Source organism: Ranitomeya variabilis, chromosome 1, assembly GCF_051348905.1.
Source record: "Ranitomeya variabilis isolate aRanVar5 chromosome 1, aRanVar5.hap1, whole genome shotgun sequence".
NCBI lineage: Eukaryota > Metazoa > Chordata > Amphibia > Anura > Dendrobatidae > Ranitomeya > Ranitomeya variabilis.
The window spans coordinates 43,538,168-43,563,446 of NC_135232.1; the positions used below are offsets into that span (position 1 = coordinate 43,538,168).

Here is a 25,279-nt window from a genome sequence, read left to right on the forward strand (position 1 = left end):
AGCTTCCTCCCACCTCTGGCGGGTCAATTGCATCGTTGCTGCCGAAGTTTCAGCCACATGCTGCTAGCTGTTGCATTTGCACCCAGTGCAAGGTAGGTCTTGGCCTCCCTTTGTTTGAGCTGGGCACTACATTTATAAAGCTTCCCATTGCTGGGTATGCTTAGTCGGACCCCCATCCTGCTCGGCCCTTATTCACATTGACATCACTTTGACACATGGTAAGGTTTTAATACTAGAGGTTAGGACCATCCCGATTGGGTCACCTCGTCGCTGGTGGGATGGTTTTCACCCTTTTTTTGTTCAAAAGCAGTATTTACTAAGTATCCAATGTTATTGATATGCACCATTGCTTTTTACTTATAGCAGGGTATATGTTCATTTTCTTTCTTTCTTAGATTTTTTCAACTTTTGCATATGGTCTCACCTTATTGGTGCAATTACACTGAAGCATTATATAACTGTTGATTAGTGTTGAGCATTCCGATACTGCAAATATCGGGTATCGGCCAATATTCGCTGTATCGGAATTCCGATACCGAGTTCCGATACTTTTGTGATATCGGAAATCGGAATCGGAAGTTCCTATAAGTTCCCAGGTGTGTGCGGTGCGTATGATTCCCAGGGTCTGGAGGAGAGGAGACTCTCCTTCAGGCCCTGGGATCCATATTCATGTAAAAAATAAAGAATAAAAATAAATAATATGGATATACTCACCCCTCCGACAGACCCTGGACCTCAGTGGTGCAACCGGCAGCCTCCGTTCCTAAGAATGCAGTGAGTGTAGGACCTGCGATGACGTTGCGGCTTGTGATTGGTCGCGTGAGCGGTCACATGAGCGGTCACGCGACCAATCACAAGCCGCGACGTCATCGAAGGTCCTTCACTCTGCATTCTTAGGAACGAAGGCAGACGCTTGCAGCGGTGACAGCCAGGGCTCGTCCGAGGGTGAGTATATCCATATTTTTTATTTTTATTCTTTATTTTTCACATGAATATGGATCCCAGGGCCTGAAGGAGAGTTTCCTCTCCTTCAGACCCTGGGAACCATCCAGGATCACTTCCGATATTTGTGTCCCATTGACTTGTATTGGTATCGGGTATCGGTATTGGCGATATCCGATATTTTTTGGATATCGGCCGATCCAATCCGATACCGATACTTTCAAATATCGGAAGGTATCGCTCAACACTACTGTTGATCGACTACATGTTTGCCAATTGGAGGTCACTTAATAGCCTGTTAAGACAGACAGAACGCATTTAGAATGTGTACAGAACGATAAGTAATCATTCTATGAATTTAGATGGTCATTGTTCTCTGCAGCGCTAGACAATGTGCTGGCGAGAACAATTATTTTTAGGCACGCTTAAAAATTATTACACCTTAAGAAATTAGCTTTTTGCTCATGAAAGGCAGCTGTTTAGTTTGCACAATTATCGGGAAATGAATGTTCTTACGAGGTTCCTGCACTCGCTCCTGTTAATAGCGCAGTGTAAAAGCACCTATAGACAAATCTGTATTCAGTCTGTAGCTAAATATCTGCACACAATAGCATACAGTGGTCATGAGGTGGCCATGTTCTTCCATTTGGTCTTCAGCATGAGGTAACGGGCATTCCTCTTACATACTGGTCAATTAGTAAGAGCACACCGCAGTCTGGCATCCTGCCGTGGGTCGCTGTAGTAAAATTACCCAACGCTAATTAGTCATCACTTGTTATTCTGTCCTATAATGACCTGATTACCATTCACACTATGTGCCGGTACCTCCGTCCCTGCCAGAGATGTCGAAGTTAGTGACGTTAGTGGGCGGTGGTGATGCCAGAAATCAGGTCTGCACGTGACCACTGAGACAAAAGCTCTGAGAACCACCGCAGCATCAGCAAAGGATTTAAAGGAAACCTATCATGTTCTACTTGCAGTCCTATCTGTGTTCTGCATATTATAGAGCTGGAGGAGCTGAGCAAATTAATATACAGTTTTGCAGGAAAGTATATGATGTATCTTGTATTTCGTTCACTTAAATGGGTATTCTCATGTTTTGAAATTGCTTTAATTAGTTACACAGCACGAAATAAGCAAGTTTGCAATTGACTTGCTTTTTCTATCTGCTGTTATTGTGCTGCAATAAAAGCTTTTATCTTTTATAGTATACAGCTGGTTTCCAAGGAGCCCATCCTCCAAACCTTTGCGGTGTACTAGTTACATTCTAGGAAAGTGGTTAACTTTTAACATCACAGCTCTCTCCAGCCCATTTATTTCGATTTAGCAGTTAGTTGCTCACACTCCTCCCCCTCCTTTTCCTCTTCTGAAGAGATGTAGTTATAAATCACCAGCCAATGATCCTTCACACTTGCTCATTTTGGATCACTCAAATGCCCTGTTTGCTCTTTGTGTAAATATAATCATAAGTGTACATTTCAGAACAAACCACTGATAGCTAAATGTCTTACAGCAGAATTGTGATGAGCTTTATAGTTCTACTAATACAACAATATTAGTATTCATCAGAACTGCCATTCAAAGAGGAGACCCCACCCTGTGAGAAACCAGAAAGTAAGGAGCTAAGGAGAATGCGTTGTTCTGAACTGCTCAAGAGACAACTTGAGAATACTCCTTTAAAGGGAATCTGTTGGTAGGTTCAACCCTCCTAAGTCGTCCATATGGGCACGCAGGTCATAGGAAGCTGAATTAAATAAGAACTTGATGTGTGTGATCCTATGTCTAATGTAAATTAGCGGTTAATATCTATGTGACGGACAAAGATCTCCCTGAGAATTTGCCTCCACAGCTTATTACCAGTGTGAGACATGTACAGTAGATCTGGAGAACAGACTGTCAGTCATTACATGTCTCACACTAATAATGCCCTCTTTCATTTACAATAAGCTCTGGAGGCAGATTCTCAGGGAGATCTATGTCCGGCCCATAGATCTTAACAGCTCATTTACATATTAAGAAAAACATGGATTTCTCGGACATAGAGTCACAGATGCCAAGGTATCATATTATTCAACTTTCCATGACCTGCATGGTTGATCTTACTGACTGATTCTCTTTAAATATTTACTTTCACTACCTTTGGGAGCCCAGTGGGCGTCCTATACGGACGTTTGTCAATCATTTATTTGGGCCACCCACTGGACTCCTAAGAACAGAAAGAGCAGGGATTTCAATGAATAAAGTACAAGTTGCACTGATTTTTTTTTTTTGCTCAAAGCGATATATAATTATTCTGCTCAGGTCGTCCTGCTGTATCACTTTCTGCCCACAGATTACATATTAAATTCAATGAAATAGTTGACCTTTAACAGGTGTTTTCTTATTGCACAATATTTGTTGAAGGAAGCTTTTATTTTACTCACGGACCATCTCTTTAGGTGTGATTGTCTTCTGAGCTCCCTCAATGCTTTGCTCTCTGGTAAGCAGAATTCTGCATCCTAGTTATTATTTTATCCCATGCCAGATTGATGTCCAGCATCTTGTTGATGAATTTGGCAGATGTTGCACTGAGAGAACTAGGCCTCATTCAGACATCCGTTTTTCACGTATATGTTCTATCCATGTTTTTCGAGGGTCGAACACATACCCAAGGCTGTTATAATCTATCGGGGTGTTCATGTCCACTTTTTTGTGGATCACGTGTCCACCAAAAAATCACAGAGATGTCCATTTTTGATCCGAGTCACAGGGTCCTTTGAAAACACTGTGTTCCATCTGTGATTTTCATTTTTAACATTGCATTGGGTAATACAAGCGTTAACATTTTTTTTTCTCCATCCTAGAAAATTACTGATGGTAAAACCTAACACACTGACCGGACACTGATGAAAATGTTATCAAGCACACTCATGAAATTCACTATTTCACGTGCAAGAAAAAAAAAAGATGTCTGAATGAGGCCTTACAAATTTACCGGTTCCATGATAGTCCTGTATTAATAAATATCCATCAGTGAGAATCCTTCTAGACTTACTATATCCATCCTGTCCATGGAATGTGTTTTGTCTTGCAACTAAACCCTATGTACTTGAATGTAGCTGAGCTGCAGTACCAGACTCAGCCCCTCGACACGAAAGATGTTGTTTCTTTGTTGTACTACCTTTTGGCCATCTATGTTGTAATGTCCAGCATTATATTGCATCCTCCACTTGGCCCAGATCACCATGAAGACCTTTTTCAGCTATAACTAATTTCAATAAGGTTTGGTGCCCACACATCTTTGGCACCGTGTAGTATCTACTAGTCCACTACTATTCAATCGCCTCTCCCTACTGCTACCCACAATGCTGCATCTTGTAGCTGATGAAATTTACACCTTGCTTTTACAAAGTGCTCCCAAATATTGTAGTTTAGGAAAAAAAAAATTATAAAATTAATTTCATTTAATTCATATTCATTTTATAAAATTACAATCTAATTTTTGCAATTTTATCATCCAGACCGGCTCAAACCCCAGTAGAAGTTAGCATCTTTCATGTTCTCGTATTCTTGCTCTTCAGTGGAAAGTGTCGATCCATGTAGCTAACCTTACTTCTTGATGTATCTTCTAAGACTGCTTATGGCATCTTGTTTCATAGCATATCATAAAGCTGTCGCTGCCTTGTGTTATACAGACCCTAAACCAGCCGGTCAGATGGTCCTCACTAATTCACTGTCATGACCCAACACGGTACGGAAACTTCTACGTGGGCCTGATTGCAACTGTCTTCATCTTGTCTGTCCTTTAAAATCTACTAGCCCTAAGGCTAATTGCAGTTTTTTGAGATTTTGAAAAAAGTAAGCAGAAATTGTTTCAGGAAACGCTCCTTTATTGGGAAGTTTTTGGAGGGGTTTTTCTACTCCTTTTTTGCAGCCTTTTGATTGGACAGTACCTCTTTTGGATCAAATTTAGATGGAACCAGCTTCAATTAATTCTTTTTTTTTCCACCAGGAAAAAAAAATGTAAATCATTAAACATATGAGTGGCAAAGTGGTTTTATAATTGAATTTAAGAGTCTTTCAAGTATTTTTAAGTGATTTTTCAAGCGTGTTCATGGAGCAGACCAGCTCCAAAAAACATACATACTCTTGTTGTCTATATTCATATTGGTCACACAGGTGCAGCTGTCGGAACTCTGTTTAGTAATGAACCGTGCACCCATGTGAGCTGCTTATGACCTGGATAGATTTTTACTCTTCTGACCTTCCCATTCAATAGGGATTTGCCACAAAAGGAAAAAAAACAATTCTAAGATAATTAGATCCCTAGGTCCTCATGTCACTATTCTTATCAGGGTCGGAAAGTTGAGTGGCCGTCCTTACATTTCTCACTGTGGTTGTCAATCACCCAAACTCATGAATTACAAATCTTCCTTCCTAGGGGTTTAATAACACATTTCTCAAGTCTCCAAAGGCCTCATCCGTCGTTCAGCAGATGGTGAAATTTCATTGGCATCCTCTAAACCCCCAATGGGAGCTGTGATGACCATTGGTCATAATGACACCCAGATTTCCTTGAAAAAGATAATTTTCTCCAACTCTGTAATAAACTTCTGTGTCTGAAGTACTGGAGGGGCAAGAGAAAGCTCCAGAGACTACAAGGACAGAGCTTCATATTACCTTTCAGTTGCACATCTGAAAATAGAATCCATACTTATGTCTGTGTATACATTTGGTAGAGGTTTTTCTTTAAGGTTATACAGAACTAGGAATCAGAATATACATTATATATTAAACACAGTAACAATCGGACAATGAAGGGGCAAAAGCATTCAGCTAAGTACTGTAACCCTTCATTTCTGATTGTGACAACAGGGGCCGAGAACTACATAAGGAGCTGTGCTGTTACGACTCTGTGCACTGGCTGCCACCAGTAACAGATTTTTGGTGGGGGTGCCAATTGTGAGACCTGCACCAATCCGATATTGGCCTATCTTAAAGAAGTTGTCCACTACTTTTACATTGATGACCTATCAATAGGAGGTGGATGTGCAGTAACAAGCCCAGGCCACTACAAGTAGATGGAGCAGCTGGGCAAGTGAGCACCGGAGGCTGGCGTGGACACCCAGAACAGCTGATCAGCAGCGGTGCCAGGTGTCGGACCCCGGCCGAGCAGATATTGACCACCTATCCTAAGGATAGGTCATCAATGTAAAAGTGATGGACAACCTCTTTAAGCACAGGTCATCAATATGGAAGTACTGGACAACGCCTTAAAATATATATATCCCACAAGCTGAACCATCTCCCATGTAAATAAATCTTTAGCCATATACCAGATTGTTGTGGGATTACTAGAGTGGTGTCATTAATGATCAAGTCTTACAATGGAGTCCTTGAATGGACAATGGAGTCTTCCTTAGATCATGATGGTCTGCACTGTTTGGATGCAGCATTGGGGATCTGAGTATAAATCAAGGACAACAACCACATGGATTTTATATAATTTACATGTATTTGAGTTGGTATCTTCCATTTTTTCCACCCACTTGACAAAGAAAAAAAAGTAGGTTTCAGTGATGAGCAAATTTTACGAAATTCAAATTTAGCAATTTACTCAAATTTTGTCAAGAAATCAGATTGGCATTAAATGTGCCTTATTATTAGGTTTATTATGCTCGTACTTTCCGGGCCCCAATGCATAATTAATGTAGGAGTTAAAAAATGTAAAAATAGCAAACTTATGTCACTGCTCATCTGTCTTGTTCAACTCTCTATGGCAGGAAACATATCATTCTGAGCCTTTCATTACTGTGTGCTTGAGCTTTCTCCTCTGAATCATCCACGAGCAATATAGTTCGTGATGCAGCAACGTACGTCATGATGTCACAGTGTCATAATATCACGACGTGCGTTGCTTCAAGCCTACTCAGTGTAGGAAGCCCTGGCACACAGTGAAAAAAAGAAGATATTGCTTCCTAAGAATGCAGTAGCTGAAGGATCAGGTGGGGACTTGCTGCTTCAGGACAGGTGAGTGGCGAAGTGACTATACTATTATTTTTAAATCTTTTAACCCCTTGCCCAATCCTCTACAATCCAGCAAAATGGCAGCCATTTTGCTAGATTCGTAGAAAGCAAATAAAAAAAAACATTTGGATCCAGGCGAATCTTTTTTTTGTACGATTCTAGGCAAGTATCAATCAGTCTTAAACCGGTCTCTAATAGGTTTATTTGGAATTTTCTTTGTGATTTCTAATACCAATAAGGGCCCATGTGATCACTGACAATCTATGTACAGCGCTGCTGGATATGTTGGAACCATATCAATAACGATTTAGCAATAATAATCTTGTGCAGGTTGAGCCCACAACACGTCGCATAAGTATACCAAGGTGTTTTATTCATGAAGATAATGACAAAAAGTCTCCATGTACCTCCATATTAATACTGATTTACAAAAGGAGCCCAGCTAGGCTTTGGACATTGCATTAAAGATCCAGATAACATGATCTTCTTAAATTCCTAAAATTCTTTTGCGTGTGATGTCTTGGTGTAGGCATGAAATAGATCCTTTGACAATTCCATGGTGGTAAAAATTAGTCATCTACTGTACAAACTTAAGAGACATAATGTTCCTAAAGATATATAGCATTACCCATGTTACAATATTGCATAGAACATCTATCTATAGCCAGCAGAGTCCCTAAGGCTAATCTAGTTCCTTTAATGTTCCTACAAGTCTACTTCTACCCACATCAAAAAACTCGGTGTGACACTTAAGGTTATAACGACTTTCATACTTGACCACACATACACGCAGGTTGTCTTCAAGTGAACACAAGTTTAAGTTTTCTTACCTTTTTTGCTATCCTTGGGGACAGTTCCCTCAATGCTGTTTTCCCTTTTAAGTCTCTTCTCCTCATCAGGGGTGAAGACCTCATTGACATCTAATGACTCCTGCTCTTTTTTAGTTTGTTTGCTCGCTTCTTTTCCAGCAGATTTAAATTTTTTCTTGACCATTTTGCCTTCTGTGCTCTTTTCCCACAGGTTTGTAGAGCCCACGAAATGTATTGAGCAGCTGACTCCTCTACTAGTCTGGTCAAGGGTTCTCGTGTGAGTTTGGCCAGGCCCACCAGCACCACCACCTCCTCCTCCTCCTCCTCCCTCTCCTGCTCTAATTGTATGAGGATCTCTGCACACTTGTGACAGTTCATTGGAATTTGGAATGTAATCCTTGACATGCAGTGAATGTGCTTTTTCTATTTTAGTTATATTATTGTGTATGTTTGATGTTGTCTTCTCAGGGCTTTCGATCTTCTCAACACAACCAGCCAAAGCTCTTTCGGCAACATTTCCTTGGTAATTTTCCATATGAAATGTATCATCGATTTCTTGATCTCCTTTATTCTTTTTTGGGACAGAGGAATGCTCTTTGGCTTCCTTCGTGATATTAAATACCTCCTTAACTTGATGACCCAACTCATTTTGATCTCCACTGGCTCCTTTGAAGTCTTCTATTGTTGTATTACTATCAAGAATGGAATCACTGGATTGTTCCTTAAGTATCCTGGAATTAGCGAAGCCATCATACATTTTATCCAAGAGCAATTGATTTTCTCCTGATGATTGTGTAATGCTGAGGTCAACTAAATGAGTGCCACCATTAATATGTAGGATTTCACATTCTTGCTCATAGTCATTAAACTTCTTGTTGTCGGTGATACAAAAATTACAGCTATCTACAATCTGAGTTTGTAATTCGATGTCCATTTTTTCTGGTGTGACATCTTCATTTGGTAATCTCTCATCAATAAAATGCGCATCAATAATAACAGCTGGGGATTCAAGAGCATCATAGAATAATTCACTATCTACAGTTTGAGCTCCAGTAATCACTGATTTTGAAACCATATCTAATATTTGGGATGCATCATCCTCTATTTGTGATGTGAAATTTGCAGTTTCTGATCCATTGCTCTCAAGTTGTGATCCATTATCTAAAATGTAGGGTCCACTCTCCAGAATTTTTGACTCATTTTTCATAACTGGCGATTCATTATCAGAAATTCGAAATTCTGTTTCCGTACTTTGTGATTCATAATCCAGAATTTGTGATTCATTTTTCACAATTTGCGATTCATTATCAGAAATAAGAAATTCTGTTTCCGTACTTTGTGATTCATAATCCAGAATTTGTGATTCATTTTTAATAACTTTCGATTCATTATCAGAAATTCGAAATTCTGTTTCCGTACTTTGTGATTCATAATCCAGAATTTGTGATTCATTTTTCACAATTTGCGATTCATTATCAGAAGTTAGTAACTCGGTTTCCGTACTTTGTGATCCATGATCCACAATTTGTGATTCGATGTTGAAAATGTTCAATTTGTTTCCCAGAGTTTGTAATCCATTGTGAAAAATTTGTGATGCATTTTCATCAACTTGTGATTCGTTCTCTGCAATTTGTGATTCATTCTCCAAAATTTGCAATTCGTTTCTCACAATTTCAGATTTATCATTTAAAATTTCTGATTCATTCTTCAAAATCACCGATTCATTTTCTTTAATATGGGATTCATTGTGCAAAATTTGTAATATATTTTCCCCAATCGGTGATCCATTTTCCTCATTTTGTAACGCGTAATCTACAATTCTTGACTCATTGTGGAGAGTTTGAGACAAATTTTCCACAATTTTTAATCTATCATCTGAAATTTGTAATTCATTTCCCAAAATTTGTGATTCATCATCCCAAATTTGTGATTCGTTGGTCACAGTTAGTTGTTCGTTTTCCTTAATTTGGGATTCATTGTACAAAATTTGCAAAACTCTCGCCGCGCTTTGTAATTCATTTTCCACAATTTGTGACTGATTCTCTGAAATTTCTGATCGATTGTCCCCCATTTGTGATTCATCCTCCAAAATTTGTGATTCATTTTTCAGAATTTGCAATTCACTTCCCTTAATTTGGGATTCACTGCCTAAAAATTGCAATTCAGTTCCAACAAATTGTGATTCCGTATCCAAAATGTTTAATTCATTTCCCAGAAATTCTGTCTCAAATTCCATAATTTGTGATTCATTTCCATCCAGTGGTTCATTTTTTGCTATTAGTGATTCACTTTCTAAAATTTCTGATTTATTTTCTACAATTTGTGATTCATTGTCTAAAATGTTTGATTCATTTCCCATAATTTCTGCTTCAAAGTGAAATATTTCTGATTCATTTCCTTCCAGTAACTCTTTTTCTATAGTTTGTGACTTATTATCCACAATTTGTAGTTCATTGTCCAAAATATGTGATTCATTTCGCACAGCTTGTGACCCAATATCAGTATCATGTCCGTTATCCTCAAACTCCAATACAGAATTTATTTCAAGTTCACTATTCAGAATTTGGGATCTACAACTCAAAATTTCATTTTCCTCATTATATTCAAAAGACAAAAGAGCTTCAGTTGCTCCATTGTCTTCATTAGCACCACTATTACACTCATTGATATCTTCAGTTTCTAAAAGGCATAACTTGGTGTCTTCTAATTGATGGCTGTCTATATTTGCATCAATTTTTGAGCTTTCTTTGTCTTTTATTTCGCAACTTTCAGAATTTTGGATGTTTTCCTTCAAAAATTCAATTAGCTATAAGGTAAATACAAAAAAATAATATTAGCACATAGTCATTTTGGCATATTGAACATTGCAAATAAGCAAAAGTCTAGAGTTTGGATGCATCTTTCCTTGTTCCTATTGTATTGTGCACATTGTAGATTCAGACTGACGGCAGCATGAAGGAACACACAAGGAAGCAAGGAGTAAAGAAGCTTGTGTGAAATAAACCAGAATATGTGTTAAGCCTTAGATTCCTCACTTAACCTCTTTTACTCTGTTGACAGTTTTACACCACTTTGGCTTCATCAGGTCCTAACGTGGAATTGCTTTCAACAGTCTTGAAGGAGATCCCAGAAGTGTGAAGCACTTGTTGGCTACTTTGCCTTCACTCTGAGTTCAACTCATCCCAAACCATCTCAATTGGGTTGAAGTCAGGTTATTGTGGATACATATCATCTAACACAGCCTCCATTCCTCTCATTCTTGGACACACAGCCCTTACATAGCCTGGAGATGTGTTTTGGGTCATTGTCCTGTTGCAACACAAATGAAGGTCCTACTAAATGTAAACCAGAATGCTGGGTATGTGTGTGTCTTGATTTAGTAAAAATCACCAGCAATACACTCCTCAGCATCACACCATGGTGGTCACCACTCTTGTAGAAACCATCCGCTCATCTGTTGTGCACCTCACAAAGACATGGAGGTAGGCACCAAAAATCCCAAACTTTGACTCATCAGGCCAAGTGATCACCTGATGAAGCTGCTTGAAAAAAATATTTTTGGATCATTGTCGTCTTGCAACACAAATGAAGGTCCTACTAAATGCAAACCAGAATGCTGGGTAAGTGTGCCTTGATTTAGTAAAATTCACCAGCAATACACTCCTCACCATCACAACACCAACTCTGTGCTTCATGGTGGGCACCACTCTTTTAGAAACCATCTGCTTATCTGTTGTGCACCTGACAAAGACATGGAGGTAGGTACCAAAATTCCCAAACTTTGACTCATCATGGCCAAGTGACAACTGGATGAAGCGGCTTGAAAAAGAATCTAAGGTGTGTAAAGTTGCAAAGGGGGCCCATTGAAGAATCTAAGGCTTAACAAACATTTTGGTTTGTTCCACATGCGTTTCTTTACTCCTTGTCTTCAGTCCGAATCTACAATGTGCACATTTCAATTAAACTTCTGACCAGTACTGTACATATCTAGAATATCTATATGTGCTTGGACAAGTTGCAAAATGTTTGTTCTACTCAGAGTTGCGCAAAAATGTTGGGACTTTTGGCTGGGGTGGGGCGGGGTATGGAGCGGTAATTACACCACAAGCCATCTAATTAGTGACAAGTTTCTTGCACCAGAAATCTTACCCTAGTCCTTCTCAATGTGTCTGACGCCAACATGCCCCCTCATCAAGATGGTCTTGATGAACTGTGGCCTTTATTTCACACTTTAAATTTTACTACATTTACCTCCATGGTAAGAGATGAAAACAAAGAGACCATTTTAGAGTAGAATAGTAAAGTGTTTACCTATTTTGGAATACTTTCATCTTAAATAAATTGTCAGTTTATGTAAGATTTACTTTTGCTTCAAGCAACTTAAAATTCATAAACAATAGATTAGAGCAGACTGTCAGTCGTTAAATATCTCACACTGGTAACGCCTCCTTTCATTTAATATAAACTCTGGAGGCAGATTCTCGGGGAGATCTATGTCCGAACAATAGATCTCAATAGCTCATTACATATTAAGAAAAATGTGGATTTCTCTGGAATGAGACATCAAATCACAGATATCAAGGTATCCTTTTATTCAACCTTCTATCAGCAATGAGCCCATATAGACGGTTCAGGAAGGTTGATCGTACTAATAGATTCTTTTTGAGTGGGACTCCCACCTCTTACATGAATAATGAGGTCTATCAACACCTGGGATAGGAAGATATATCAGAAATCTATCCTGTAGATAACCCTCTTTAAGAAGCCTCAATATTTGGTTCACACTCTGCAAAATTTCGCATTGTGAAACAAAAACAAAAAAATAGAAATGTTTTGTCAAAGTCATGCACCAAGTTAAAACTTTTATCCATGTCTGTTTATTATCACAATGTAATTCATCATCCACAGAGATTCTCATCAGTTTTGGCTGAGAGGAGACATTCGGTGTTATTACATTTTCTTGACATTCACCGATGCCTGAAATGACTTATTTGCCATTTTGCATTAAATAATTTTATGAAAAGTAGAAAGTATGGCTTGTAGCAATTTTTAATTGGCACCTCTGCTAAAAATGTGACACCGTGGTCTGTACTGTAAATGTCTTCCTTACCTTCCTGGCTCATGTATAAAAGGTCAAAATGATATTGAAGACAAGGGTAAAAGGGTATTTCAATGAGATCCTATAACACTGGGTGGCCACAACACATTCTGCTCCTGCTGATAAACTACAGGATATGAACAGTTCATTGCAAAAAGTAAATTTAGTGCAGTCAAATAATAGAGATGAGCAAATGTTTTGAAATTTGAATTCACCAACGTTGTAGAATTTTTCTAAAAAATGTGATTCCCTGCAAATTTTAAATACTGCAAAGACTCCAATTGTCCAAAAGACATGTGTAACACTCTGAGATCTTCTAGGACCGTATCCAGTCCCTTGTAAACTTTAACACAACTTTAGTAATGTTCAAGTGATCTCAACATATTTGGCTTTGGGTAAATGGATGATAACTAGTGACAGAATTTTTAATGGTCAAAAAATTATCCCTTTTGGGGGGCAGATGTCTGCTGTCCTGGTGTTTATCCATAGAGGGTGGAAACAAAAAAAGTGATGGCTTTTTGACAAGTAGTAGCCCAAAAATTATCCCTGTTTGTGGGTGCAGATGACTGCTGTCCTCGTGTTTATCCATAGATGGTGGAAACAAAAGAAGTCACAGCTTTTTCACAAGTGGTAGTCCAAAAATTATCCCTGTTTGTGGGGCAGAGGACTGCTGTTCTGGTGTTTATCCATAGATGGTGGAAACAAAAAAAGTGATGGCTTTTTGACAGGTAGTAGCCCAAAAATTATCCCTGTTTGTGGGGCAGAGGACTGCTGTCCTGGTGTTTATCCATAGATAGTGTAAGCTAAAGAAGTCACGGCTTTTTGACAAGTGGTAGCCCCAAAATGATCCCTGTTTGGGAAATAGCAACAGTTTTGTTATTTGTTTAATTGAAGACGCTATGGAATTTCATTTTTTACTAAGCCTTACAAAAATTAGCCCTATTTTGGGAGCAGTAATTGTTTTGCTGTTTAGAAAGTAACAGCCAAGCAAAAGGAAGCCCTTTTGGGAGCTGTTTCAAATTTATTATCCCTCTAAGGGGTAGGATTCCAAGCAGCAGTACAGTAAATGTATTGGACACTGTGGAGAAGTAGGAGATGTGTGTGGCTGTCTATTGGCAGTGGCAAAAACAGTGACAGGCAAGGATATTTACAGCTGTTTAGGTCAGGACTTGCAGCCCCAGAAAAATCAGTGCACTATAGCTCTAGAACACAATGGAAAACCAGTGTCAGTATATGTACAGGGCTGTATCTGTTAGGGAGAGGCAAGCAAGGCATTTGCCTTGGGTGCAACCAGCAGGGGGGGTGCCATAGGGCCACCTGATGTGGCAGTGCGAGCTGTCTCCGAGGCAACTGCATTTTGCCGCCCCCCCTAGAGTTGGATTTGGCTGTTCCTTGAGCTGGCTGTCAAGCCAAAAAGTTAGCAACTGCAACAGGCCATTGTATTGGTGTGGCATGTACGAGTGCCAAATTGGAGGTGTAAAACAGATATGTAAAAACTGGCATATTCAGTTATATATCTGGATATTTTGCAAAAATGTTCAGTGATTTTTTTTTATAAACAATTCTCACCCCCAGTCCTACCAAAAAGGAGGTAGAAGCACATCCAAAAAGTGAACTCCTGTGTCAGGCCACTGTATTAGTTTGGGTGTATAGATGTGAAATTTGACTAGTAAAACCTTGTTTGCGACACTCACACTTTGTGAAGGACACAGTTGCAGTTCAATGTCCGATTTTTCATTTTTTTAAAAAATTTTTAAAACACAATTATTTCCCCCTTAACAAACGGATTGCACCAGAAATGCAAAAAAACTCATTAAAGTATTTAGTTTGTGGCCAGCACACGTTCTCGAACACTGAGTTCTGATTATTTTTTCTTTGAAAACTATTGTGCTTGCTTGCAGCTGCGGCTTTCCAATACGAGAAAAATGAAATGGTTAATTCTACATCTAATTATTATTCACAAAGCAGAGCAGTAAATGCATACTTATTGTTAATATACGGACTAAGTCCTGCATAAAGTTTATTTCTTGTACCTTTGTGTATTTTTCCCATCTATTTCAGCCCTTCTGTGCATCCAACTTCACATAACAAAATCTGCTAAAACTACATACCCCAGCAGCACTCTGCTTCTCCTAAGTGCTACTTACCCCTTCCTGCGCTCTCCTGTTTATTCTTGACTAGCCCCAACTCTAGCTCATCAACTTAATCGAAGTGTAGAATTCACCTTATTCTTTATCTTCTGCCATTTACAGCGTTACAGCTGCAGTGCAGTTTTACATCATTAGCTCATTAGCTGCTTCTAGCCGAGCTCAACTGTCTTGCCTTCTTCCACAACAATAGTGCTGAGCTGTATTTACCTGCTGCTGACAGATCAGTTTTTTGAAAATGAAGATACCTTTTAATTGATGAATAAAGCAGAAGATAATTATCTGCCATATGCATCGATATCATGACATTTGCAGTTTCAGATCACTAATCTCTCAGAAGCAGGCAACAAATGTAGCTAAACTAATATCAGCCCCTCTATACAAAGCCCCCTCCTGCAGAATATTATTCCTTTTAGCCCCTGTATACAGAACCCCATCCTACAATACTTTGCTCCTCTCTATCCCCTGCATACAGCCGCCTCCTTCATTATATTGTTCTTAGCCCCTCTATACAGAGAGTCATCCTGCAGTACATTGCTACTTTTATCGCCCTTCTGCAGTATATCTCTACACAGCCCTTGTGTACAATCTTTCCTGTACTATGTCTTTCCTCTTCACTGTTAGGAGCTCTCTCCACTTTCCATGGCATCATAAATCACAGTACAAGCTCCTTTCTAGGCACAATAAAACTATCTAAGCAGGAATCCATGAGAGAGATACTGCACCACGCATGACCGCACATTAAGGTGCATGATCTTGAATTGAAAGGGATGGTTCCAATGGAAACTGGAGGGCAAATAGAGCCTGGACAATCAGTCTTGGGGAGGGGGATGATGTGTCCAAAATGGACAAATATAAAAATAGATTATATTGGTATAAAGGAATAAATACACAAGTACATTACTATTTATTTATTTTTTGTTTTTTTGGAGCACCATTGATTCTATTTCAATTATATTACATGTTAACATCTACATGTGAAAATGGGTTATGTACAAAATGAAAATATAAATTACAATGAATGAACTAACAATGACAGACTAGTACAGAGATGAGAGGGCCCTGCAATGCGGGCTTACAGTCTGCAGGATAATGGAGAAAGGGACAGTGGTTTGGGGGGCTGCAGCAGGGTCATTGCAAGATATAAGCTGATTTGAAGTTTTGTTCAGTTTGTCTGATTTTTCTCTTTATAGGTATATTTTTGAGTAAAATGTAAATTGTTCTTTTATTCTATAAACTACTGACCACATGTCTCCGAAGTTCCAATCAATAAATTTTGTATTTATTTTTCTGAAAATGAGAAATGGTCAAAATAACAACAAAATGCATTGCTTGCAGACCTCAAATAATGCAAAAAAAAAAAACAAGTTCCTAATCATTTAGAAACAACAATACTAATGTTTTATCTCAGGAAGAGTTCAGAAATCAATATTTTGTGGAACAACCATGATTTTTAATCACAGCTTTCATGCGTCTTAGCATGCTTTCCACCGCTTCTGGCGCAAAAATGTACTCAGTTCTTCTTTGTTTGATGGCTTGTGACTATCCATCATCCTCTTGATTACATTCCAGAGCTTTTCAATGGGGTTCAGGTCTGGAGATTGGGCTGCCCCTGACAGGGATTTGATGTGGTGGTCCTTCATCCACACCATGATTGACCTAGCTGTGTGGCATGGTGCATTGTCCTGCTGGAAAAACCAGTCCTCAGAGTTGGGGAACATTGCCTGAGCAGAAGGAATCAACTGTTTTTCCAGGATAACCTTGTCCGCGGCTTGATTCATACGTCCTTCGCAAAGAACAACCTGCCTAATTCCATCCTTGCTGAAGCATGCCCAGATCATCACCGATCCTCCAGCAAATTTCACAGTGGATGCAAGACACTATGGCTTGTACGCTTCTCCAGGTCTCCGTCTAACCATTAGACGACCAGGTGTTGATTCCTGTCATGGGCAGCCCAATCTCCAGACCTGAACCCCATTGAAAACCTCTGGAATGTAATTAAGAGGATGATGGATAGTCACAAGCCATCAAACAAAGAACTGCTTACATTTTTTGCACCAGAAGCAGTGTGGAAGACTGGTGGAAAGCATGCCAAGACTCATGAAAGCTGTGATTAAAAATCATGGTTATTCCACAAAATATTGATTTCTGAACTCTTCCTGAGTTAAAACATTAGTATTGTTGTTTCTAAATGATTATGAACTTGTTTTTTTTTTTGCATTATTTGAGGTTTGCAAGCAATGCATTTTTTTGTTATTTTGACCATTTCTCATTTTCAGAAAATAAATACAAAATTTATCGCTTGGAAATTCAGAGACATGTTGTCAGTAGTTTATACAATAAAAGAACAATTTACTTTTCACTTAAAAATATACATATAAAGAGAAGAATCAGACAAACTGAACATTTTGCAGTGGTCCCTTAATTTTTGCCAGAGCTGTATATACCCCTCAGCCCACTAGTATCTATATTGTATATATGTCCACTACGTATTATCTAATCACCTATAGAGGATGCCTGGTCTGTCAGAGTAGTGGTAGGGCTACATAGGGGCAGTTGACGAGGAGTGGGGGTGCAATACCATTTCAATTTAGGGTGCCAAAATGGAAGAGAATTGTGAAGGGCAAAACTAGTCCCTATCTCCCCTAATTTCTGCTCTTTTTTATATCACTGGTTTTCTGTGTAATGTGCGCTTTTATGTTTTTATTTTATGGGTTTTTAAACTAACTAAATAGAGAATTTTTTAGGTTTGTTTGTTATGGTTCACATGTATAAGGGCCCTATAGTTTGATCGCTTTGGTTATTGATTGAGGGGGCTGTGTCATATTGTATGTATGGGACTATATGGTGGGTCATATAGGGGGATGTCAGCATACTTAATTCTGCTCAATATTAATTCATACCATTATTAATAGTTATGTTTTCATATTATATTAATATCGAGCGAAATTAATTTTAGCCTATTGGTTCAGCCTCCACAATAGTCATGGTCGGTTATCTCCCACCCCTGCTCTATTTTGTATAGTGCTGTTATGTATAGTGCAGCACCCCAGGTAGCCGGTTGCTGCAGTGATGTTGCCTTCCCTTCGGGGATGGTGATGTCTCGCTTGGAGGCAAGGGGGATTCTCTCTATCAGGTAAGGCACTTACACTCAACACATCTGAATCTAGGCCAGGAGGGGAAGCTCAGGACCCGGATTCAGGGGAGCTTCCTTGGACTTTATGTTTCCTGGTCTGGAAGAGGAGTCAGCAAGTTGTAGAGGAGTGAGGAGAGGAGAAGGACGTCTGGAGCAGACGTAGAGGCCCAGCAGCCACGAGGGAGCTGCAGCCTCTGGAAAGAGAGATAACGTGAGGAGTTGAATTGTGAAGGAGCTTATAGGGAAGAAGAACAGTGGAGGAAAGGGCTCAGGAGGGGAACAGTGGAAGGACACCCTCAGAGCCAGAGCGCAGAAGCCGGGTACCGGGAGCCCGAGGTCGTGTTGTTCTCCAGGACGCACAACAGAACCGGAGGGCATAGTACTATATGTCAATTGCCTGTAACAAGTCTGAGGTGAAGCAGTGACCTTAAGAGCTGGGTCATCTAAGAGATCCTATAAACAGGCTCAAACTGCCTATCGTACAGACATCTGTCTTAGGACAGGAGTGAGGGGACCCTGTCTGCAATCTTTAAGCCGCAGGGACCTCGCAATCTGGCGCAAGTAGGAAAGGCTTACGGACGTCACCTGAAGTGGGATCCCTTATTGCCTCCAAGCTGGCCGGACTACAGCTACCCTACACCTGGCACCCTGGACTGAGGACTGCTACCATCAGTAAACCAGGTAAAAGACTGCAAACTCTGTGTCCTCCACTTATTCATTGGCATACACCATCTTTGCTACATACCTTGGGAGCCCTGGGGACCCCGCTTCACCTGTGGGAAGCGTTACCATCTTGCAGCAACAAGATCACCCCAGAGGACCCCATTAAGCAGTGTCGGTCCCTACTGACCGAATACCACAGTTGGCGTCACGAACAATAGACATTAAAAACCCCTTTAAAGACCTTTCCCTTTAATTGGGCACCCAGGGCCACGGACTGGGTCGCAGCCACCGTGACATCCCCTTTAAGACCGGACCCGGTAACGAGTACCCCGCTGCCCTGGCGGGGCATTCCATATAGTGTTGTACATAAGGGGAAAATTTGAGCACTAACCGCTCCGCTATCTCTGGCATTTTACATGTAAGGATGTGCACCAGAGCACCTGTGTGTTACTTGCATAACGTATCACATCACATGATTTATCAAAGGGGATCATGTGACATGTCACGTGATACATTGGGTACCTGAGAGGGCCCATGCCTTCTAAACTGTCTGGGACTCTGGCTTCTCTTAATCCACCTCTGTCTATGAGGCTGCATTATACACTCTGGGGATGCATTATACTCTAGAGGGCAGCATTATACTCTTTAGGGGTTGTGTTATACTCTATGGGGGTTGAGTTATACTCTATGGGGCTGCATTATACTCTATGGAGGTTGCGCTACAGACTATGGGGACTTTGCTAACCTTTATGGGGGCTGCTGCACTATATGTGGTTTCACTATATGGGGGCTGCATTATACTCTATGGGGGCTGGATTATACTCTATGGGTGATGCACGATACTCTATGGCGACTGAGCTATACTCTATCAAGGTCTGTGGGGAGAGCATTATACTCTGTGTACTGTATGGGGGCTGAATTATACTGTATGAAGGACTATGGGGAATGCATTATACTATATGGAAGACTACTGGGTGCATTATACAACATTGAGGACTATGGGAAGGATGTAATTATTAGAGGGAGGACTATGACGAGTGTATTATATTATACTATATGGAGTAATATGGGGAGTGTATTATACTATATGGTAGATTATGAGGTGTGCACTATGCTATATGAAGGACTATCACGAGTGCATTATACTATATGGTGGACTATGGGGTATGTATTATACTATATGGAGGACTATTGGGAGTGTATTGTACTATATGGAGGTCTATGGGGAGTGTATTATACTATGTGGAGGACTATGGGGCACATTATACTATCGGGAAGACTATGGGATACGTATTATACTATGCAGATGATTATAGGGTGCAGTATACTATGTGGTGGACTATGGTGTGCATTATCCTAAACAAGCAATATGCTGGCCATTCAGTGAGTGATTGGATTGTTTATGCCGGAACAGAAATCCTTGTTCTCAGCAGCAAATCGCCGATGTAAACTGTAGATGTGCTGCTGATAACATGATACTGTATGGGGACAGATTGATCAACCAGTGATGGTTATTTTCCCATCATTCTTCCTCAGCTGGTGTAAAGAGGCCGGGAAACAAGCATCGAACGACTTCAATATTGTTGATCAAGCTCGTTTAACGGTCTGAACTCAGTGCATGTAAATACAAACAAAATGCTTCTGTGTGATGTGCAATATGTTAGCATTTGGAGCCCCAGTTTAACCTTTTGCCCAGGGCTCCACTTTGTCTGAAACCGGCCCTGAGCCTAGCTATACTATATCACTGTGTGATTAATCACACTGGCACTGCTATCTCTTATCTCTCTCTCCCTCTATCAATTACATGTCTTAATTATTCGCAGACATCTACATTCATCTTCTTCAGTGCTGCAGTTGTCAAAATGCAGATTGTTCCAACTTACTTGCACAAGCAAATTTGCGGAAATTCAATGCAAATTAAATTTGCGTCAAATTGATTTGGTCATCTCTTGAAGATAGCAGTAGAGTAATTTTAGTATAGATAGATACTGTAGCAGTAGAGGAAATGTGGTACATTACATAGAGTATGGGTATAAAACAATCCAGTACATACAGTACAAGTAGAGAGTAGACGAGTACATGTAGTATTGGTAGAGAGCTACACAGTACACTTAGCACAGGTAGCAAGCCTTAAAGATCACACACTCCTCAACATTCAAATTGCAATACCAAGAAGGAAAAGTCATGGTGTTATGGAAATTACATGATCAACAGACATGTTAATGATATGAAAATGATGAAAAATTATAAAAATAAATTTCAAAACATCTCAATTAATTCAGTATCAAATATTAGCACAGATATCCCGGCACTGACATCCTCGGGCGCTATCAGTGAGGTTATTATTTATTAATGTTCGTCCGAGAAAGGTTCTGCCGCAGAAAATACTTGGGGAAATCATCAAGATCCGCTGCTGGCAGCTCCTGTCTAATCACAGACCAATGACGTCCAGATGTGCTCAATGGGAGACAAGTCCGGAGACACTGCAGCCATGGGAACACATTTAGGCCACACGGGCTGCTCACAGGAGCACGAGCAACATGAGGCATGGAGTTGTGATAAAAAAGGTTACTACTATGAGCAACATTTGTGGCCTAAATGTCTTAACAGCATCTGCGGGCTTGTCTCTGATTGATCCTGTGATTTTCATAATTCCACAACTTTTCCTTTTTGTTGTTTCGTTGTTGAGGAGTCTATATCACACGTAGAAAGCAGTGCAGTACATGTTGTACAGGAGGAGGGCAAAAAGTACACATAGCACATGTAGACAGTCAGAGAGCAGTATAGTACATGTAGTACAGGCAGAGAGTAGTACGGCACATGTAGTACAGGCAGAGAGTAGTACAGTACATGCAGTGCAGGCAGAGAGCAGTATAGTACATGCAGTACAGGCAGAGAGCAGTACGGTACATGAAGTACAGGCAGAGAGTAATACGGTACATGTAGTACAGGCAGAGAACAGTACAGTACATGTAGTACAGGCAGAGAACAGTACAGTACATGCAGTACAGGCAGAGAGCAGTGCAGTACATGAAGTACAGGCAGAGAGCAGTACAGTATATATAATACAGGCAGAGAGCAGTACAGTAGTACAGTACATGTAGTACAGGCAGAGAGCAATACAGTACATGTAGTACATGTAGTACAGGCAGAGAACAGTGCAGTACATGTAGTACAGGCAGAGAGCAGTACGGTACATGTAGTAATGTAGTTCAGGCAGAGAGCAGTACAGTACATGTAGTACAGGCAGAGAGCAGTACGGTACATGAAGTACAGGCAGAGAGCAGTACAGTACATGTAGTAAAGGCAGAGAGCAGTGCAGTACATGTAGTACAGGCAGAGAGCAGTGCGGTACATGTAGTACAGGTAGAGAGCAGTGCGGTACATGTAGTACAGGCAGAGAGCAGTACAGTACATGTAGTACAGGCAGCAGTACGGTACATGTAGTACAGGCAGAGAGCAATACAGTACATGTAGCACAGGCAGAGAGCAGTACAGTACAAGCAGTACAGGCAGAGATCAGTACAGTACATGTATTATAGGTAGATTGTTGTACAACATTTATAGCCACACACACCTCCTTGGTAAAAACCCTAAAAATTAACACTAAAAAAAGTCCAGAGAGCAGTACAGTACTTGTAGTACAGGTAGAGAGCAGTACAGTACATGTAGTACAGGCAGCAGTACGGTACATGTAGTACAGGCAGAGAGCATTACAGTACATGTAGCACAGGCAGAGAGCAGTACAGCACAAGCAGTACAGGCAGAGAGCAGTACAGTACATGTAGTACAGGCAGAGCAGTACAGTACATGTAGTACAGGCAGAGAGCAGTACAGTACATGTAGTACAAGCAGAGAGCAGTACAGTACATGTAGTACAGGCAGAAATTAGTACAGTACATGTAGTACAGGTAGAGAGCAGTACAGTACATGTAGTACAGGCAGAGAGCAGTACAGTACATGTAGTACAGGCAGAGAGCAGTACGGTACTTGTAGTACAGGCAGAGAGCAGTACAGTACATGGAGTACAGGCAGAGAGCAGTACGGTACTTGTAGTACAGGCAGAGAGCAGTACAGTACATGTAGTACAGGCAGAGAGCAGTGCAGTACAATGTAGTACAAGCAGAGAGCAGTACAGTACATGTAGTACAGGCAGAAATTAGTACAGTACATGTAGTACAGGCAGAGAGCAGTACAGTACATGTAGTACAGGCGGAGAGCAGTACAGTACATGTAGTACAGGCAGAGAGCAGTACAGTACATGTAGTACAGGCAGAGATTAGTACAGATTAGTACATTAGTACAGATTAGTACAGTACATGTAGTACAGGCAGAGAGCAGTACAGTACATGTAGTACAGGCAGAGATTAGTACAGTACATGTAGTACAGGCAGAGAGCAGTACGGTACTTGTAGTACAGGCAGAGAGCAGTACAGTACATGTAGTACAGGCAGAGAGCAGTATAGTACATGTAGTACAGGCAGAGAGCAGTACAGTACATGTAGTACAGGCAGAGATTAGTACAGTACATGTAGTACAGGCAGAGAGCAGTACGGTACTTGTAGTACAGGCAGAGAGCAGTACAGTACATGTAGTACAGGCAGAGAGCAGTACAGTACATGTAGTACAGGCAGAGATTAGTACAGATTAGTACATTAGTACAGATTAGTACAGTACATGTAGTACAGGCAGAGAGCAGTACGGTACTTGTAGTACAGGCAGAGAGCAGTACAGTACATGTAGTACAGGCAGAGAGCAGTACGGTACTTGTAGTACAGGCAGAGAGCAGTACAGTACATATAGTACAGGCAGAGAGCAGTACAGTACATGTATTATAGGTAGATTGTTGTACAGTATTTGTAGCCACACACACCTCCTTGGTAAAACCCCTAAAAATTAACACTAAAAAAAGGTCCATAGCACTGGAATCGTATGGCGGATTAAAAAACAAACAAAAAAGCAAACTAATCAAGGGCGCTGTGGGAATAAAATAAGAGTGAAAACGATCCACTTGTGACCTGGAGACAGATCCTCTTTATAGGGGCCTTCCATGTTGGGGTCATATTGGGTCATCCTCCCACAGGTCAGCTGATAGCTGGACACAAGCAGAGTGCAGCAGCCCCACACATTGCTTAGTGGCCACAGCCAGGTACTGCGCCTTATCCTTGGCGCTGAGAACACTGTAACCCTGCGGAGGCCGATGTATAGCAGTGTACTGGTTTATATACATTCTTAGTATATGTGTGTTTATCTATTTATATGTAGAGTCACACACCGGTGTATGGATGGATTTCTGCTTTGTGTTGTTTATACCTGGGTATTTATTAATGTATCTGTTCATGTCTTGTCTTAGGTGCAGGATATCCTCATTTATCCCCAGGGTTCCACTGATTACTTGCCGCCTGCAGTCACTGGATGTCACAGCACACCTCACTGCATAAATCAAACACTACAATTAATGGCGTTTCCCTTCTCATCAAAACTTTTCCTTGTCATCGTACACAGTTACGAGAGTATGGAAAGGATCCGCGACCTTCCAAGAGGATTGTCCTTTCTTTATTATCGATAGAAGAGATGGAGACAAATTTAAAGGGGACCTGTCAGGATTTATGCTGTACGTCTGTGTGAGCTATGGGAGACCCCTTTACATACAGTGCAACGGTGCTCAGGAAGGGCTGGTTAGGACAGCAACTTCATAATGGCAATTGAAATAGTGTAATGCAAAACTATTCACTCCTATACGTAATCTCGCACTTGCTGTGTGTGCTAATTACAGCTTAATTCAGACATGTTGATAATACAATAAATATATGTATGAACAGCAGAAATCTTACAATTTTCACACTTGTCACTACACTAGACTCATACTTCCAGTTTATACAGATAACTTTTCACTAGTCTCATTATAATCACAGACAAGATTACAATGACAGATAACATCTCTATGTGCAGTAAATAACACAGGATCCACCATTCACAATAGGTGACATCACAGCTCACCTCCTCCGCCTGTACAATGACTGATAACACCTCTATATACAGTAGATAACACAGGATCCACCATTCACAATAGGTGATGTCACAGTTCACCTCCTCCTCCTCCTGTACAATGACAGAAAACATCTCTATGTGCAGTAAATAACACAGGATCCACCATTCACAATAGGTGACATCACAGCTCACCTCCTCCGCCTGTATAATGACTGATAACACCTCTATATACAGTAGATAACACAGGATCCACCATTCACAATAGGTGATGTCACAACTCACCTCCTCCGCCTGTACAATGACTGATAACACCTCTATATACAGTAGATAACACAGGATCCACCATTTACAATAAGTGATGTCACAGCTCACCTCCTCCGCCTGTATAATGACTGATAACACCTCTATATACAGTATATAACACAGGAGCCACCATTTACAATACGGTAGGTGATATTACAGCGCCCCAGAGTCCTGGTCGTTGCAG

General features: G+C 40.4%; 1 protein-coding gene across 1 annotated transcript in view; it reads right to left on the bottom strand.

Annotated features, from left to right (window-relative positions):
• ALPK2 (alpha kinase 2) overlaps positions 1–25,279 on the bottom strand; it is a 114,697-nt gene that overhangs the window by 65,128 nt on the left and 24,290 nt on the right. The window contains exon 4 of the mRNA XM_077280479.1: positions 7,779–10,563. Within this exon, the coding sequence (XP_077136594.1) occupies positions 7,779–10,563 (2,785 nt within the window). The remainder of the gene's footprint in view (positions 1–7,778; positions 10,564–25,279) is intronic.